This window comes from Protopterus annectens, chromosome 2.part2 (genome assembly GCF_019279795.1).
Source record: "Protopterus annectens isolate FY-2018-M chromosome 2.part2, PAN1.0, whole genome shotgun sequence".
Classification (NCBI taxonomy): Eukaryota; Metazoa; Chordata; order Ceratodontiformes; family Protopteridae; genus Protopterus; species Protopterus annectens.
The window spans coordinates 340517480-340536677 of record NC_056730.1 but is presented as its reverse complement, the minus strand read 5'-3'; the positions used below and the strand labels follow the sequence as shown (position 1 = coordinate 340536677).

Genomic DNA, 19198 nt, shown 5'->3' with positions numbered 1-19198 from the left:
TCCAGCCCCCAAAACCTGGGGTTAGGGACATTCACTTGGACCAGAAATGGATACACACAGTATTTCCAGATGCAGCTGTCTGAATCAAGCAAAATTTCCCTTAAGAGCAGACTCAGTCCCGTGGTTGGGTTACCCTTTCTCTCTCCAGACCCCAAATAAGACTTCCCACTGATACAGCTGTAGAGTTGAGTCCACAGCTGAGTGCTCCAAGCCTAAGTCCTCCACCACCGTCTTTGTGAAACCAGTAAAATCAGTACTCTTTGTCCCTGCTCCAAGTAGCTGACACACACTCTTTGAGATTTGATTTTCTTGCACTTATCTGAGAGAGACTGGCACAGATTTACCAGCTGTGCCCCCGTCTGCCCAGACTATAAGGTAGATATTGCCACCAGAGCACTCCAAAGCCAGCAATTCTAAGGCTGTTAGCAGGGTAACAAATTATACTTGGTAAAATTAGCACTTATACAAATGGTGGTATTTTGACCAAATTCAAGGCTTTCAGGAGTAGCCATTGTATCACGAAATAAATATAAGTATTCTCAAAGGTTAAATTTTTTTCTAAAAGACTAGCCATAATGAAAATTTTAAATATATTTAATAATAAAAGAACATAAACATACTGAATATCTATTTCCAGTAAATGCCAGAGTTTTACTCACAGGAAATATTAGAAATAATACAGATGGAAAAGTTGACATATACAGAAAACCAATACTTGGCTAATATTGCTGTATTGTCCTGACTGATCTAAAGAATTACTGTCCCCTAGTTCACTTACTAGAGCAAGGCAAGATGATATAGGTGAGTGGTCTTCCTTCTTGGCTGGTATCACAAACATTTTGCTTTGAGACCCCTAAGGGAAATACAGTAGGACCCTGTGGCAGGTGTTCCTATATATTATAAGATAGTTCTTTTACTATTGATAACCAGAGTAAAAGCTATGTTTTCTTAAAAAGTGGAAATTGTTTTTCCAGTAAATTAGTATACATAGCTAAATGTAACACCTGTCCTTCGTTTTACATAGGTAAGACGGAGAGATTATTCAAGACTAGGATATATGAGCACCTATACGATATTATGAACAAATGCCTTATACAAACATAGTATTTTATGTATGAACTTTGTAGGATTCAAGTTTGCCATCCTTGATTTTGTATTTGTTGAAGTGAGAAGTGGAGACTGGCAAAACGTATTATACAAGAAGAGCTTTTGTGGCAGCTAAGGTTGGCTGCAGACTTTCCACCAGGTTTAAATGAACATGTAACAATTCTGCCTATTTTGAAAGAAAAGGCATAATTGGTTTAACAGTATTAAATCGCATAAAACTTGTTGAAAAGTAAATAACTTAATTCACCTACAGGTTTATACTAAAAGAATAAATTTAAGAAAAACATTATACACTATGTACATTTTTATGTCCTCCAGGTTAACATAATTATGATTATTAGGTAAGCAATATTCAGCAAGCAATTTGAAACAATTGTATATATTCAATAGAGTAGTGAGCCTTTTTTAGGATTTTTGTTGACCATTGTTTAAAATAGATGTATATTTTATGTCTTTGTTGTTAATGTGTTTTTAAAGTAAAAGGTTTTATTCTCTGGAAAATTGTCACAACTGCAGGCATTTTGGTTGATTATATATTCATGAGCTGAGAACTCTTTTTTTTGAAAATATTGGGTAGATTTGAACCAATGGCTGACTGGTTTTGTGTATTTAAACTTGTTATGATTGTTTCTTGTTCGGAAGAAGTCATACTTGTTGATGAAAGCGCTTAACAATATTTCATAATTTTATTGAGGATTCGCAACATTGGTGGTTTTTTTTGGTTATTAAATACAGTAGGATTCCTAGTCTTGGTTTTCACAGGCATTTTGTCTCTGGCTGCAATCAGAACTGTAAGATACAATCTTTATGGCCTAAACCAGGTAATTTAATTTCAGATTATTTTTCAAAGTTAGTTGGACTGAGATTAACCTCTAGTCTTTCCGTATCCTCTGTTGCAATATGTTCATTTCAACAGTTATAATACAGTCTGACATCAGGTGTATTTCTTTTCTGTCCAGCAGGACCTACTGTCAGTACATTTTAATACAAGATGCGTTACAAGTACAATTTTAACACAAGCACATTTACAAATCAGTTTGATATACAAATGACATATAATTCTTTACAAAACACCATCTAGCTATGCTGTCATATGTTACACATTCACTACCCTACTTCTCCTAGCATAGCTGGCAATACCTCACATCATCACAATACCCATATGTAAAGGTATATTAAGGTTTATTAACCATTCACTATAAAGCAGTTTGGCAGGTAGAAACAACTAAAGCACACCGGTTTTACCCTTTGGTGTCATCAGTGCAAACAGGTTAGTTTAGCTCACAAGATTAAATAGCCATGCATTTAAAGAAACATCACCATTTTCAAACTTCAATGTAGATACATATTACAAAATCACATAAAAAAAAAAAAAAAAAAAAAATATATATATATATATATATATATATATATACACACACACACACACATATTTCTTTTAAATATAACCATACAGTATACATTTGTTCATGTTAAGAGCACTAAATGTTTAGTGACACTTACACAAACATCATATATAATGTATTTTCCCAAGAAGCTAGAACAACCACTCTATCATAAAAATCTAATTTCCAAAACAAACTAACTTACATTTCTAAATACCAGTAACACTTGCATTCATGCCACTTCCCCATTTTTATACATATATTCAATAGAAAGAGATGCATATCTGTTTTCTCCATACATATAAAGTTCATATTGCATGATACATATCTAAATGTCAGTAATTTACAAATATTCATTGAGCCCATGTTTGTACATAGCACCCAAATTAAATATCCACAATTTTTCTTTTTGATCCAAAATTGTATGTTTAGATTGAATAGATGGCCCATAACCTACAACAGCATCAGTACCCGCAAATATCAAGTCCTCTGAAGATGTTCAAGTTGTTGTTTAAATATAGCACTTTTAATGTGTTTACAATTCAAATCACTCAAATGGACTGCAATTCTCTGTTTCAGTGGTGTCTAGATCTGTCCAACATAGAAAGCTCCACATTGACAAATGGACATATAAATGACCCATTCTGTGATATGTGTAAACGAATGTCTAATGGTAAACACTTTAAATGTTTTAATTGATGTAAATGATTTGGTTTTAAATATAACTTTATAGCAGACACAGTTTCCACATTATGTATTATCATAAACCAAATGCATCGTTATCCTTTGTTTATTGAATGTATCTTTCTAATACCATGATAGGTATTCTCTTATGTTTTTCCCCCGATGAAAAGCAAAATGACAAAAATCCAAACATTGATCATAAAATACATCTTTTTTTAAAAGGTACCAATATTTATTAATTACTTTACACATTTTAAAGGTATTAGTACCATATGTAATAATCATAATTCTTGATTGGTGACATTTTCTGTACTTCTCTTATCTGATTGTAACAAATTGTCCCTCAAGGTACTACAAGTCCATAACCATGCCATCTGTTATCAACCTTATTATACCCTATTTTAGCAAACCTGTTTTCCGTAGTTACAGCTTCAGATTCAAATTCTTCCATTGATCTCTCTCTCTCTCTCTCTCTGTATCTATGTGTGTATATATATATATATATATATATATATATATATATATATATATATATATATATATATACACACACACACACACACACCCATCATAATCTCATAAATTGTGCATTAGGGATATTTTTGATAATATGGTGTGATGACAACTGGTGGCCTCCAACAGTGAATATTTGGTAAAGTGTTTCCTGTACAAACTGGTAGAAATAGTGCCCTCTATTAATTTGGTAACAGAAACAGATCTAGCTTCCCCAAAAAAATTAAACTAAAAGAATTAGAGTTCAAATAGCTTACAAAATCTTTCCATAATTCCAAAGATCCCACCCAAATACACCAACAGTTGTCTAAATATTGATGCCACATCTCTAAATAATTGTTATAGGGATTTCCATCATTGTAAATTAACCTCACTTGTAAGTAGCCCATAAACAAATACACTTAAATAGTGGCATATGTTGCCCCCATCACAGTCCCTTTAATCTGTAGATAGTATTCATCCCTATGTCAGAAAACATTATGTTCCAGAACCAAACCTAGTAGTTTTAACGAAAAATTGATTACATGTATAGATCTGCAGTTGTAGACTGCATACGTATCTGCTGAGTTTACCGGTTCCAAACAGAATGCAAGTTTTACAATATGAGGAGAACAAGTCTAAGATGACTTCCCTGCTTAGCTTAGTATAAGCATATCAGTGGCAAATGGGAAAGGAAATCAAACCAGAAGTAGACAAAAATCTGGAAACAACTGAATGTGCCAAAAAAAAAAAAAAAAAAAAGAATATAAGCAGAAGGGTCAGATGAAAAGGCCAGAAATGTGGAAAAGGCATAAATATATGTAGGTGCAAGTACAGAAAACTCCTGCAAAACCTCCTGTCACTCTGGATGAGATACAGGAATTTTTTAAGGAAAGTGAATTTAAACCAAAAGGTGGAAGTTTAATATTGGCAGCCTAGGGTAGTGGACTACGTACATGTCAGTGTACAAAGTGCATGGAGCATGTAGGAGAAACAGACAAATGCAGGTTTTGTAAAACAGAACTGGAAACATTTGCACATCTTATTGATGGGTGTAATACACTAAATGACAAGAGGACCTGTATACTAAAAAGCATAATAATGTGGTAAGACTGTTGCATTAAGGATTACAAAATTGAAGTAGCAAAGAAGCATTGAAAACATGAGCCACAAAGCATTATAGAGAATGATGGTGTTTATATCACATGGGATCATCCATTACCAACAGTTCAAAAAATATGTGAGAAAAACAGATATAGTAGTCCGTGAAAAGAAGACAAAAGTGGCATTGATCACTGAAACTGCTACACCCAGTGGTTACAGTGTTTTATGTACAGAGACGCACACAGTCCTAAAATACCAGGATTTGCAGGCAGAAATGAGGGCAGTGTGGAAGAAAGATATTCAGAAAGTTCCAGTAGTAGTAGAAACAATTGGTCGCATAAAAAAGAATTCACAGTCATATTCAGATATGCTGTCTGTACATGTTGTGCTGTATGAATTGCAAAAGGAGTCCATTCTGGGCACATTGCGGTTGTTGCGAAGAGCGCTTTTGGCTAACATCAAAGATTGCAAGACTAATTTCACAAATGATAATCATACTTTGAATTAGGAATGAGGTCCATTCCCATTACGGTGTTAGAAGCCCAAAAGACTTGTGAGAAATTAAATAAAGATATGTTATTATTTTTTACTAGTGTTTGTCTTCATACTGTCTGAGCCTCAGTATTCCACAGTAAATTCTTGCAATTGTATTCATTAGTAAACATTTATAAGCACCCTGTATCAGCAAAGAAACAAAAGAAATCTTATTACTGCTCTATCATTCTTCAGTTTAAGCTTGAGGTTGACTTCTGAAATGGTAAATACAGTGACGCACAAAACCAGATGAGTAAGTAGTAGGCTAGATGCCTTTGTGGGCCATTTCCCCAAAGGTGAGAATCAAACCCTGTGCCTTGTGTCTGTGAGGTAAATGTTAAACTTTATCTCAACCCCACACCCTATTCTGACCAACTTTGGATTGAAAACCCTTTTAGGCACTTGGCAACAGCAAATGACTGATGTGGGACTATGAGCAGTAGAAGAGGCATAAAACTTTTGTTAGCGATAATGCTGGACTTGTTAAAAATAGAATGAGAGGAAATGTTCGCTCCACTTGTAACTCCTATGGGTGTAGGGCTACAAAAAGGAGAATGCCTTGCATTTTACTACAGTTTTTCTCAGGTAAATCCATGGGCAACATAAGGCACAATGATCCTGTCATAGCCTGGTGCAAGGCCCCCTAAGGGAGAGGGAACCTATTGCGCCAGATTTGTCCAATTGTCCTAATACTGGTCCTGTTGAGGCACCAGAAATGGCGACTCTCAAAACAATTACAAAAAATTAAGAAATAATTTTGTGAGACCATCCCAAACAGCTAAGAAAGTAATATGAAAAACTGAGAAAAAAGCATTAGTTATTAAAATAACCCCCATCTAGTGACTGTAGTGTTCTCCATATTGAGAGAAATGAAGCTGAAAAATATGAAGCTATGCAAGTGGAAAATATAGCATTGTGGAGCAAAGGCACCCATATAGTTATTCCATTAGTCATAGGACCGACTGGACTAATAAAAGAATTTCCAAACATAATTAAGTATGTTGCAAAGACATTTTCATATGAGTTACAGAAGTAGGTAATCCTGGATTTATTTTTGTTTTTAAGAATGGCACTCTTGGCAGATGGAGGCAGAACTGATTTCATCAACTTTAATTTTGCCCTGGAGTAGAAAAGCACTCCTTCCATTCCTGTCACAGAATTAAAAACCAAAGTTTATTTAAAAATGCTGGGAGTAAGTTTTTCTGTCTTTTTTTTTCGGGGTCTTTTGCAAAAATAAATAAATAAATAAAATGGGGGGGGGGGGACTGTAACAGTGTTCTTATTCTTACCATTCTGAATTTTAGTGTCTGTTGCAGTTAACATATTTATATTTTTTCAGTGACTTCTTTGTACATACTTGCCATAGGTCCTTGTAAAATCCCATTACCTAAGTCTAGCTATTGTACTCTGAAATTCAGATGCCTTTGAGTGGTTCAGAAACTTTTAATGTGTAATAGTAGGATTTGTGGACTCTCGAGCAACAATACAATCTGTAATGGACTAGATTATGGAAGCTTCCGAAAGCAGACTGGCTTGCAGTCTAACCTTACAGTCTGAAGCATGCACTCTCTAGTGGACACTTATAGGAATGCAAGTACAGGATTTTTACACTATATTCATTGAGGATCATTGCACTAATTGTGCAGTATAGGACAGAGAAGTAAATGTATATGTAGATGAGGTAGCATTTGTCTTCAGGTACAAGCTCAATTTCTTGTAGAAAACCATGCTCAAAATATGCTGGCTTAACAAATCCTGATTGTTTGTCACCTGGCCCACTTGCTTTGGGTGCTTTTCTTTTTTCACTCAGAGTTTGCACTGAGTATGGAGCATGTTTGGGAGAGTAATATGATCAATGGCAATTCATGGATGCATTGCAGTCAGGTAGAACAGTGAAGATGTAATGTTTTTTCATGACTAGTTATCAGATGTTTAGGAAATATTTTTCATTTTTTTATTTGCTTTTTATTTGGCTATTCTTTGCTTCTGTTGGATCTATGTACGCAAATACCAAAGTCAGCAGGAGAGTGAAGTTATCTCAACTATTACAGCTATCTGTGCTCTGGCCATTGCGTTAATTACAGCAGCTCTTCTGCCAGTTGACATTTTCCTTGTTTCATTTATGAAATATTCCAATGGGTCATTCCAGGTACGTCTCTTAAATTACCAGTGCAGGTTTAATTGAATGAATGTATTTCAGTCAGTAGTTTGTGTTGTGTTAGCGTCTAAGTTAATTTAAGAGATGCATGAGAAATTTGAAGTTCTTCCACATTTTCTGCAGTGTTTTATGCATTTTAAGTGAAATGCAATGCTGTTGTATTTGAGTATGTATTTAAAGTGAACTGTATGATTTATCCAAGTTTTAATGTGCACTAATAACAGCATGTTAGTCTTTTCATACGTGTAGCATACAGCAATCAGTTATGATGTAGTGAAGTAGATTTTGTTGTGTGATATTGAATATATGAAGCAATTGTGTTGAGTTTGTATTGTGCTAAAGGGAAATTGCATGGCAGTTTTGGCCATATACTGGTCACATGAGTAGTAAGAGTTGATCTTCTCAGAGTACAGATTAGTAAAGTGTATCTTTTAGACCTCCATATATTTTTTTTCTCCAAGTTTATACATTTTGGCAGTTCTGTTACTGCATACTCTTTCAAGTTACATGAGGTACACTAAACTGTTAATTTATAAAATGGGAAAAACAAAACATTGACATATTCTGCATAGAAACAGCCAAACATTTAATCACTAGGGGATGGTAATATGCCAGTGTAATACCTCAATATTACTATGAGTAATTAAGGTCATTGTGTCTTGCACTAGGGACTAGCAGTTTACAGTGGCAGAATGTAAAACCAAAATTAAAAGCTGTTACAACTTCTGTGTCATAGCTGTAAATAGATATGTCATACTACAACACATTCTAACAGCATTTAAAGTGGTTAGCTCTACAGAGAGGCAGTTTGTTCCTGTCTGCCATACTTCAAGTGTACCTGATTTTGCAGAATGTCTTTGTTTTTGTGTCCTGCATTGCCCTGTCCTTCATAATTTTTTTGATTTTTCTGGTAAATTGCTGAGGATTGCAGTCTTTAATGCCAGGCATTAGAGTTGCATACTTCCTGTTCTGAAAATTTATGTTGACAAGAAAACTGTTCTGTTAACTCTAAGTGAATTGGAGCACTGTTTAAAAACTGTCCCTGATTTTGACACTTTACCCCCTCCCCCGCTTTATTTTTGGATTTGTCAGAATACTTAATCAAATAAGTAGAGAGGTATGTTGCTGTTTGAGAACTTGCTAATTTCTTTAATGGCTTGCTGTTAACGACATCCCATTTGCAATCATTTGCAGACTTGGTCAGCTACAACCTTGAACATTTCTCTACACATCAGACAAGTAAATGCCAAAGAGAAGACCAGCACAGGCCACTGAGGGGCTCCACTAGTGACTAATCTATTAGATGAGAAAGACCATCAACTCTCACTCTGTGTGTATAATTACTGAGCCAGTTAAGAATCCATTTAAGCTGGAAAGCTTGCCGCATGGAGAATTATTCCAAATACCTTGGCAAGAGTGATATAAATTACTCGGATGGGAACTTCAAACAATATATTATTATGCTATGAAATAAAATGATAAAAAATACTTCGTCATTAGCAGAGCAAAATGCTTATCTTTATTAACCAAACACACGTCTGGGAGATAGTACTCAGAAAGTCAGGTCTACATGAACAAAGAATTCCATGGTTACTTCATAGGAAAACTTGTCAAGATAATACAGTTTATCTGTCAGACAGTTTTGTGAAAAAATACATCTGCAACTACTTATCTACATTTTAGCCTAACAAGGAATAAATTTCATTTTACCATGTGATTTACAAGAAATGCTGCCTCAGGCTCAGGAAATGAAATTTAACATTCTCTACTTTTTCGTTGTTCACAATACTTTTGCAGTCACGTACACCAGCCTTTCTGAAACACATGCAGTATTAATTTTAACCCTTTACAATCCCTCATTTGATACTTGGACAGCATCACACTCATAGTGTAAGAACCTCTTTTTATCCTGATCAAAGACATTATCATACATTTTTCCAAAACCTTCAAAAAACTTTTTTCATTTTTACTTTCCATAGCTTTTATTTACATGATTAGTCAATGACACATTTTTGAAATTACTAGCATGCACTTTCTGTAACAAAATATTATATTGAGATGCAGTAAGCTTAGTATCAGAGTATTACATGAAAATAAATCAAAAATAAAGCTATAATAATAATGCATAATAAATATCAAAATCACTTCCTCCCCATCCTGAAAATAAATTTGTCAAGCCCATTGTGAACTATCTGCTTGTTTGGTATGTGAAAGCTCAGCCACCTTTTGGATGACTTCCAAATGACTACATATTGTGTTCTTGTTATCAGGAATATACGTGCAGCACTCCTCATGCACGAGCGCACACGTACCTCCCTTTGAAGCAAGCACAAAATCACATGCCATACGGTTTTGCAGCATCACTCTGCACATGGCACTCAGCTGTATGGTAATTAAATTTACAGACTAAAAAGTGGCATTACTCAACACTTCTAACACTTTAGAAATTTTCCTGAATTCCCAAATTGATTTTACAGTACCATAGGCAGTTGTTAAACCAGTCCCAGAAATAACATCATCCCCAAGGTCCATACAAGAATGTCCTTCAGAAGATACTTGTTCTAAATCATGGTGGTAAATCCACAAAGCATCAATCTTTCCAACTGGATATTTTATGGTCGGAGTTTCTGGAACATTGCAAATTTTTCTGCTGGGTAAACTTGTGGTATGCCAAATAGCAGGAATTATATAACCAATAAAACAACAACCGTTTGGTAACCATTTGTAGTTTTTTCCCCCCACAAGTAAAATACCACTTTTCTCCCAGTCCTAAAGACCAGTTAGTATTTCTCCCAACATCCGAGTGATTAAAATTCCACAATTCTTCAAAATCATCAGCATAATGTCTACTTCTTTTTATTACTCGTACATGCTTTGCTCCCGTATCTCTTTCCCAAGATTTATTAAGGCATTTTTTGCCAAGGCTAATCTGTACAAAAAGTGTTATTTACAGGTTTATCATATTGGTAAGAAGTCACATTATCTTTAATTACTGTAACTATGGAAATGTTATTAAGTTGCTTACAATTTTTAAGAGCAGTTGTATTCTGTTTTGTGCAAATCCATGAGAAAGTTACATCACTCATACTGTCACCCACAAGTTTAGTCCCATCTTATTTAAAGCGAATAAGTCCTTTTCCTTTTATTGCCAATGTGATGCCCCACCACTGGACTGATAATAAAGGAACCTCAATCCTCACCACTGGCAACAGTGGGGATGTACATTGGGAGGATGACAAGTACACACACAGTATTTCCAGATGCAGCTCTCTGCATGAAGTGCAGTTTGCACACACAGACCACAGTCAATCTGGGGCTGGTTTCGCCAGATCCCCAACAAGACTCCCCACTGGCACAGCGATAGAGTTGAAATCCCAGCTGATTGGCCAAGCCAAGACCTCCAACATCCTCTCCGCCCAACCAGTGCTTCTTGTCCCTGTCCAAGTAGCTGACACACAACCTCTCTTTGAGGTTTGATTTATACACACACAAACACACCCCTGGGAAAGGCTGGCACAGGTTTACTAGCTATGCCCCCTTTTGCCCAGACTATAAGGTAGTTATCACTGCCACCAGCCAGCTCCTTATTAGCTACTTTAAGGCCTTTAACAAAGGCTGTCCAATCTTACTGTGTAATGTTACTATCAATACAGATGGTAGTTTCACCAAGAGCAAGGCAATTAGGAGTGGCCCACAGTGTCACCAAATAAATATGCAAGTACTCTCAGAACTTTAAAATATTTCTAGACATTTCAGCCACAATTAAATGCTTAAATATATTTGATAATAAATAATAAAAGAACAAAAAAATACTCAGCGTATAATTGCAGTGACAGTGACTTGCCACACACACCCAATGCATTTGCATAGATTTGGACATAGTGACTTCAAAAGTATTAAAAGAGGGATGGCTGTTCACTGCTGTTTGACTAGATTTTGCAAATCGCTTTACTTTCTGATTAGAAGATTGAACAGTACTTAGTTTCAGCAGGGATCAAAAAGTGCAGCAACAGCACGAATATAGCAATTGCAGTCATCAGAGTAACAATCAGGCATGAATAGTGAGCTGTGCAGAGTTGGAGTGGATTTTCACAAATGTCCAAGCACAAATTTGTTTTGAGGTGAATGGCTCGCTGCTGTGATCCAAGCACATTCCACAAAATCTGCTGTTGTAGTTTAGCTCCCATGAGCGACATTTGGTTGCTTGACTCGGGGAAAATGTCCTTTCCTGATGATTCCACAGTGTCAGTTGCCTGTTCTATTTTCAGATTCCCTGTTTTTTTCTTCTGGTATGAGAGAAAACTGGTTCATCATCTGACAAGGCTGTGGAAGGAGGGTTGAAAGGAAGGGGTTGATTTCCTTCATTTGGAACTGCTTTTCGGACATGTGATATGTGGATCCAGGTTGATGACCCTTCAAATCTGACAGCTGTTGTTGTGACTAGGAGTAGCAGAAATGGGCCTTTCTATCTGGAGTGGAGGGTATGCTGCCAAGAGAAGGAATGAATATTGCACCCAGTCACCAGATTGGACATCATGTGATGTGGCAGGGTCAAGCTGAAGTTGGGTGGAAACATCTTGTGAGTGAAGACACTGCAAAACAGAAATAAGTTGTTTACAATAATTAAGCAAAGCTTCATCAACAATTTGCAAGTCAAGTGTTGTGGGCAGAGGTGTGGTGGCATCCTCATAAGGGCATCCCTTGAGAATTTCAGGAAGGGAAAGTTTTCTAGGTGCACTAATTGCACTTTGAATCCTAAACAATACCAGGAACAAGACATCTTATAGGTTCATTGGTAGGTACTAGGCTATCGGCTCTAGGGCCTATACAAGCCTAGCTAAAAAGGTACTTTGGCTTTCACCACCCAAGAAAATTATTTTCCCGTGTCCCTGTTGAGCAGAGCAACAGAGGTGATCCCTGGGATAAATTTCCTATTTCCCATCCAATCATCAAGATTTTTCTTGAAGAGTGCTAATGAGGAGCTATGTTTGATATAGATAGGTAGTTTGTTCCAGAGTATGGGAAGTCTCTGGGACAGGAATCTATCCCTCCCTCATGTTCTGTTTATTGTGGTGACAAGGTTTAGGTCCCTAGAGGGTCTAGCTCAGATGGATTGGGATTTCCTTAAGTGGAGCAATGTCCAACAGCTCTGGGTTTGATAAGCTTTGTATGTTAGGCAGAGATCGCCTCTGAGTAGGCGATATGCAACAAAGTAAAGCTGGAGTTTTTGAGATGGTCTGCGTAGGTCATCTGTTTGAGGCTGATAATCCTCTTTGTGAGGTATTTCTGCGGCCCTTCCAGTTGTTGTAGATGTCTTGTGAGGTACATACCAAAAGGGGCGTTGTACTCTCTAATGGGTCTAATGAGCGATGAGTAGAGGGTAACAATGACCTCTTTTTTCCTGGATGAGAAACCTTTTGTGATGAGGTGTGCCATGTCGAAGGATTTCATGACTACTGTGGCGATGTGATTATCAAAGGAGAGACTACTTGTCCACCTGTGTCCCAAGGTCTCTTGTTACACTTTCAGTGTTAAGTAGACTACCACCTATGTGGTAGCTCATGAGTACAGAGCTTTTACCAAATGTGATGACAATGCACTTTTTGGCATTGAGCTTGAGGCCATGGCTTTGACATCAGGCATCTGTCTCAGTGAGGCCATTTTGTAGGATGTCCACATCGTTAGGAGTTTCAATTATGGCTCCTAGTTTGCAGTCATCTGCGAACTTCGTTAGCCTGAGACCTTCTGTGTTAGCTTGTACTTCAGAAAGGTAGATAAAATAGGAGGGGACCCAGGACTGAACCCTGTGGTACTCCACTTGTCACTGGTCTGAAGTCTGATTTGGATTCTGCTACTTTCACAGTGTGGGTTCTGTCAGTGAGCCAGTTGGCAACCCATCTTGTGATATAGGGATTTTTATACCTAGTTTAGTGAGTTTATCTGTAATTCCAAAGTGGGAGATGGTGTCAAAAGCCTTGGCGAGATCTGGATAGGCTGTGTGAACCACCTTACCCTAGTCTATGGCTTTGGTGCCTGCTTCAAAGAAGTCAGTCAGGTTTAGGAGACATGATCTGCCTTTTACAAACCCGAACTGGGTGGGGTCCAGAGTTTGGAGATTACCACTGCCTTTGTGTATAAGTTCCATGGCCTTGCAGACCAGGCTCATTAGGCTAATGGGGCGATAGTTCCCGGGGTCCATGGTGGCTCCCCTTTGTGGAGTGGGATAACCGTCACTGTGCGCCATTCATTGGGCACAAAGCCTGAGGTGAGGCTATGATTGAACATGGTGCTTAGGTGAGGTGCCAGTTAATTCTATAGTTCATGTAGAACGCAGCCTGGGATATTGTCAGGTTCCATGGATGCTGTGTTCTTGGCTTTGGAGAGTGTGTTTTTTACCTGCACAGCTGTGATTACAGGAACTTAACATTCTTTCGGTATAGAGATAAGTTCAGTGCTAACTTTACCCCCCACCCCCTAAAGGGCCTATCTGCCAGAATGTTGGCAATATCAGTTGGTTCTGTATATTTAGTGCCATTGTGCTGTAACTCAGAGCAGATCTGAGTGTTGCCATTGAGATTCTTGACATAGCTATAGAATGCTTTGTGGTTGTCTTTAGAATCAGTAGCGATTTTGTTTTCATAACTAGCTTTGGAGGATTTTGAGGGATCTCAGCTTCTTACTGAGGCTGACCAGGGAGTTCTTCCAGTCATGAGATTTTACTCTTTTTGCAACAGTTTCTTTCTTCTGTTGTAGAGTTTGTTTATGGCAGGGGACCACCAGATTGGCTTCCTTTTTTTGGAGGATAGCATCTTGGTTCTGTTAGGGATAGCACATTCCATGCACTTGTGCAAGTTCTTATAAAGTGCATTTGTGTAGGATTCAGCAGTTGTACCTCTATTGTCCATCTGCATGAGTGTCATGAAGTTTGCCACTTCTGTCTTAAGAAGTGTGAAGTTGGCTTTGGAGAAATTTTTTACGGTGGTTTCCCTAATGGGGGATGGGGGCAGGATGTGGATGTCTAGGCTGATTAACTTGTGGTCGAATCTGACCAACGAGGAATTGACCTCTGGTGTGGAACACCGGTCGCCCATGTTGGTAATGACCATGTGTAGGATATTGCTGCCCCTGGTGGTGGCTTCTTGCCATATTAGCCCCATCTCTGATTTACTCATTGTACCATGTCTGAGACCTATGCAGAAAATGAAATTGAATATGTATATTAAACACTTTACAAATATGGTGTATAAACTGACTTGTAAAATGTGTGCCTCTGTTTGACTGACTACAACATGGAACCCCAAATAGGGTATCAGTTTGTACAAGATTTTTTTTTTTTTTTTTTTACCACATGGGTTTTCTACCCATCCAGAAAAAACATAAACTACCAATACATACTTAAACTTTACAAAAGGAAGTAATTCAATTAAACCCCATTGAATACAACAAAAGAGTCTCCACACCTTTTTAATATGTTGGGTAGGGACAGTAACAGGCTTAGAAATGTTAAAATAAAGACCTATATTACACGTATTTACAAGATGCTGAACAACTTCAGAAGTGTAAGGGGCATACCAATCAGCCAAAAGTTGTCCTATGAAGGCATCTTTTTCCACTGGAAATACAAATGGTAAGCCTTTGCCAATTGAGGTAAAAAGGCTCATAATGCTACTAACCTTCCGTTCAGATTGCACCAAAATGAGTCCAGGGATTGACAGCAGCTGTTACAGATCCACCTTACCCTTTCGGAGTCTTCAGTTTGAGTTTGAAAAGGCAACACTTGCTGCAAGGATATAGGTACACTTTCAACTTGGATGGGCTGCAAACAAGAAGCCTGAATAGGATTTAACAGGGTATCCTGTCTTTCTGCTCTATCAGCAAAAGTATTTCCTGTAGATTCAAAGGAAGTATCAGTTTTATGAGTGGCACACTTAAACACAGCTATTTCTTTTGGTAATCTAATAGTTCTTTAGCAAACAAAGCATTTTTAATTGTGGTCTCCGCAGAGGATAATTAACCTTGTTCTCTCCACAAAGTACCAAAGTCATGGACCACTCCACATGCATATCTAGTATCACTGAAAATAGTATCTGTCTTTCCCTTTGCTGGTTTACAAGCTTTGGTAATGGCTAGTAATTCAGCTACTTGAGCTGAAACATTTCCCTATAATTGTCCAGTCAATAAAATCTGATCAGCTGTACACACTGCGAAGGCTGCTGTTAGTTGTCCATCTTCTCACCTTATACAGGATCCATCAACGAACAAAATTAAGTCTGGGTCCTGCAAAGGTGTTTCCTGAAGGTAAGGTGTAGGAGGAAGCACATTATTAACAACAAAAACACAATCATGAGGTTCATCTTCATCAGTAGTTGGAATAAAAGAAGCTGGATTTAAAGGAGGGCATCTTAACAGTCTGCAAAGAAGGATTATTTAGTAAAGCTAATTTGTGTTTAGAAAGTCTAGAAGCAGAAAAATATTGCATCTTAGTCTTTAGCAACAAGCCATCAATAGAGTGCAGAGCTGCAACAAAAGTGTCATGGCCCAGTGTAAGTGCTGCTGCCATGTCAACTAGCTGGGCAGTTGTGGCTACTGCTCTGAAGCAATGAGGAAGGGAAGCCGCTGTCAAGATTTGTACTGTAATAGCAATTGGTCTAAAGCCATAATTTCTTTGCTGTGCTAATAATCCTTATACTACTTTCTTTCTTTTGCAGAAAAGAAAAATACTTTGGAATTATCTGGTAGAATCCATTTTAACTGGGTAAAAGCTTGTTCATAACATGCTTGCCATGGGATAGGTTCAGCGGTGTCCTTTTTTAATAACCGTAATAAAGGTTTAATTGCATCAGCATAATTAGAAAGCCATTTTCTACAGTAGCCTGCCAAACCAAGAAATGCTCAAAGCTGTTTTAGAGTTGTAGTCTTGGTGCTGTCTGTGTTGTGATGCAAAAGGGTAAAATGTTTCATGTGCCTTCAGAAATTAGGTGCCCTAAAATACTGAACTTGCAGTTGCCAAAGGTGGAGCTTGGAATGATTTACTTTGAGCCCTAATTCAGCTAATTTAGCCAGAAGAAAAAACGTATCAGTCTGATAGTCAGCTAAAGAGTTAGATGCTATAAGAAGATCATCCACGTACTGTACTAGGGCAGATCCACAAGGTAACTATTTTACCTAGCTGCTTTTTCATTTCCCTCAAATATGGTGGACAGTTCTACATATCCTTGAGGTAAACATGTCCATGTATATTGTTGCCTATTGTATGTTGCCTGTTGTATGTGAATGCAAACAAATATTGGCTATGGGACTATTGGAATCGAGAGAAAAGCTGAAGAAATAGGTGGTGGCAGAAGGGGGAATTGAACTAAGAATGGTAGCTGGCTTAAGTACTTAAGGAGAGGTAGACACAACTACTGCATTTATTGTTCTTAAATCTTGCAGAAATCTATAGGTGTCTTTGCCAGGCTTTTTCACTGGCAAAATGGGTGTATTGCAGGGACTTATGGTGGGGACAGTTATGACCTGATGAAACAATGCTGAAATAATTGGTTAGATTCTTCTGCTTCAGCAGAAAGATGATACTATGCCACCATGGGTAGGGGTTCATGTGGTTTTTAAAGTAATTTGTACTGGTGTAGCATCTTTAATAAACCTACATCATTTTCACGGGTCGTCCGTAACTATGAGGGAGTTGCATTGAACAGTGATGCATCCATCAGCTATACAAGTTCTGCCTCACTTAGGATGGAAAAGAGCATGTCCTCATCCAAAATGACTATAACGGCACACATCTGCATCACCAGGGGCCCATCAGGAACATTTAAATATATTTCATCTGGTGTGCAGAATACAGTAAGTTGCAATTTACAGAGAAGACCCATACCTAAAAGATTAAAGGGTGTAGAATCCCCAATAGTGAAAGCATGTTGATCTGCCAATGGCCTCAGTTGAATGGGAACTGAGACTGTCTCTGGGTAGTTCAGAGGGACTCCCGACACTCCAACTCCCAGCACTGAAGTGTGGGACAAGGGAAGAATTATAGCAGCTAACTCATTTTAGCATTGACCTGGTAGCCCCAGTATCTATTAAAAAGGGGGATGTTAGTATCTTGAACTCTGATTTTAACAAATGGGCCTTTTTGATTTACAGGAACCAAAGAAAATAGCTATGATTTCTTGTTAATGGCTGTCCTGTTTATTTTGTTGCCAGACTGTTGGCTGCAACATGTAGGGGATTGTTGCCTCACATTTTTTAGAATTTGCGGAGGCATATTACTATCAAATGGATTGGTAGACTGTGGTGACGCATCTACTAGCTGCAAGAAGGGACAATTGTCTCTCCAGTGGCTGCTTTGGCTACAGTTAAAACACAAATGTGAGTTGGGTCCTTGTTCCCCAAAATTTGGGGTATTATTTTTCTTCTGCTTCTAGTCATGGCATTAAACTGTTTTTTCCTGCCATTCCTTTTTCTCATGAGTAAGGGTGTCTGCTAAATATTGAACTTGGTTAACAAGTTCATGAAGCCCCAAACTTGGCCAATTTAAACAATCTCTTTTTAACTGGTGTTTGAAACGTCACTTGCTGCTGCTCCCCCCCCCCCCAAGTGGGTTCAGAATAGCCTGAAAAGGTTTTGAAAGCATCTGTTATGTGCTGTAACTATACTTCAGTAGAGTCATCCTCTCTGTGCATAACCTGTTTTGTTGGGAGTCCAATTAGGAACCAGTGCAAGTACTAGCATCCTGAAACGCATTGGGGTCAGTATGCTGGGGAAAGGGTCTGATATGTTAGCATGATCCCAAATGCATTCAAATAAGTCAGGCGTAATGGATGCCTCAAACACTGCCCTGAGATCTTCTAGCGTGGGATTTTACAGTTGAACACGTCCTTTTAAAATTCTGCCATATTTTGCCAAATTGGTGCGGATTGACAAGACAGTCAAATAGTCTGGAAATCGACTGCTGACCAAGGACAGACCACATTAATCGTGGAAGATGCTGCTTCATCGCTGCCAAGGGCTGGGTTTGGGATTTGTCGAGGGAATGTAGTTGGGCACTTGGAGTAGTGACAAATTATCTCATCTATGTTTGTTTATTAAATTTATCAGGGCCAAAATAACCCTCACCATCTATGACTGTAGGAAATTGAGTAATTACTTCATGTGAGCATAACTTATGCCACCTAAGGGAATAAAATAATACCTATTTTTTATGTCACCCTGAAAGGTACATAGACATCTGTGTAGTCAGGTACTTTGATTGTTCCTTTGCCTTCTGTCATGTACCATCTGAGACGGAGGAAGGAACTTCAGGTTGGCTAGTGCAAAGGGATAAATCAGGGTGTTGGCTTCACTGAGAAGGTGGTGTGGTGTGGTAGAAGTCTCTGGGTTGGAAGAAGAGTCAGTGGATTCCTGTTGGGTAGGGGAGGGTGCATTATATGACGGTGGTGGTGGAGGTGCTGTGGGCAAAACCAAGTGGTCATCATCTGACAACTCTTATTGGTTAAGTGTAATTTCTGAAGGTCCCTGAGTATGTAGAGCCCTTAAGTCACCCGGCCCCTAACGATCAGAATATTGAATAAGGTTAACCATCTTATTAGCTGCCTGCAATTGTGTTTTTAACATAGTTGTGTTATGTTTTAAACTGTGAACAATAGAGTCCTTTTCTCTATCTTTAGATTCTACCTGCCAGGCATTAAAAGCGGAAGAGCAGCAGGCAGGGACTTTAGTACCTTTTTCTGTAATTAAT

The 19198-nt window shown here is 38.0% G+C and overlaps 1 protein-coding gene across 1 annotated transcript in view; it reads left to right on the top strand.

Annotated features, from left to right (window-relative positions):
* The window catches only part of LMBRD1 (LMBR1 domain containing 1), a 2226796-nt gene that overhangs the window by 650509 nt on the left and 1557089 nt on the right, over positions 1-19198 (top strand). Inside the window, exon 2 of the mRNA XM_044063893.1 lies at positions 7279-7455. Within this exon, the coding sequence (XP_043919828.1) occupies positions 7279-7455 (177 nt within the window). The remainder of the gene's footprint in view (positions 1-7278; positions 7456-19198) is intronic.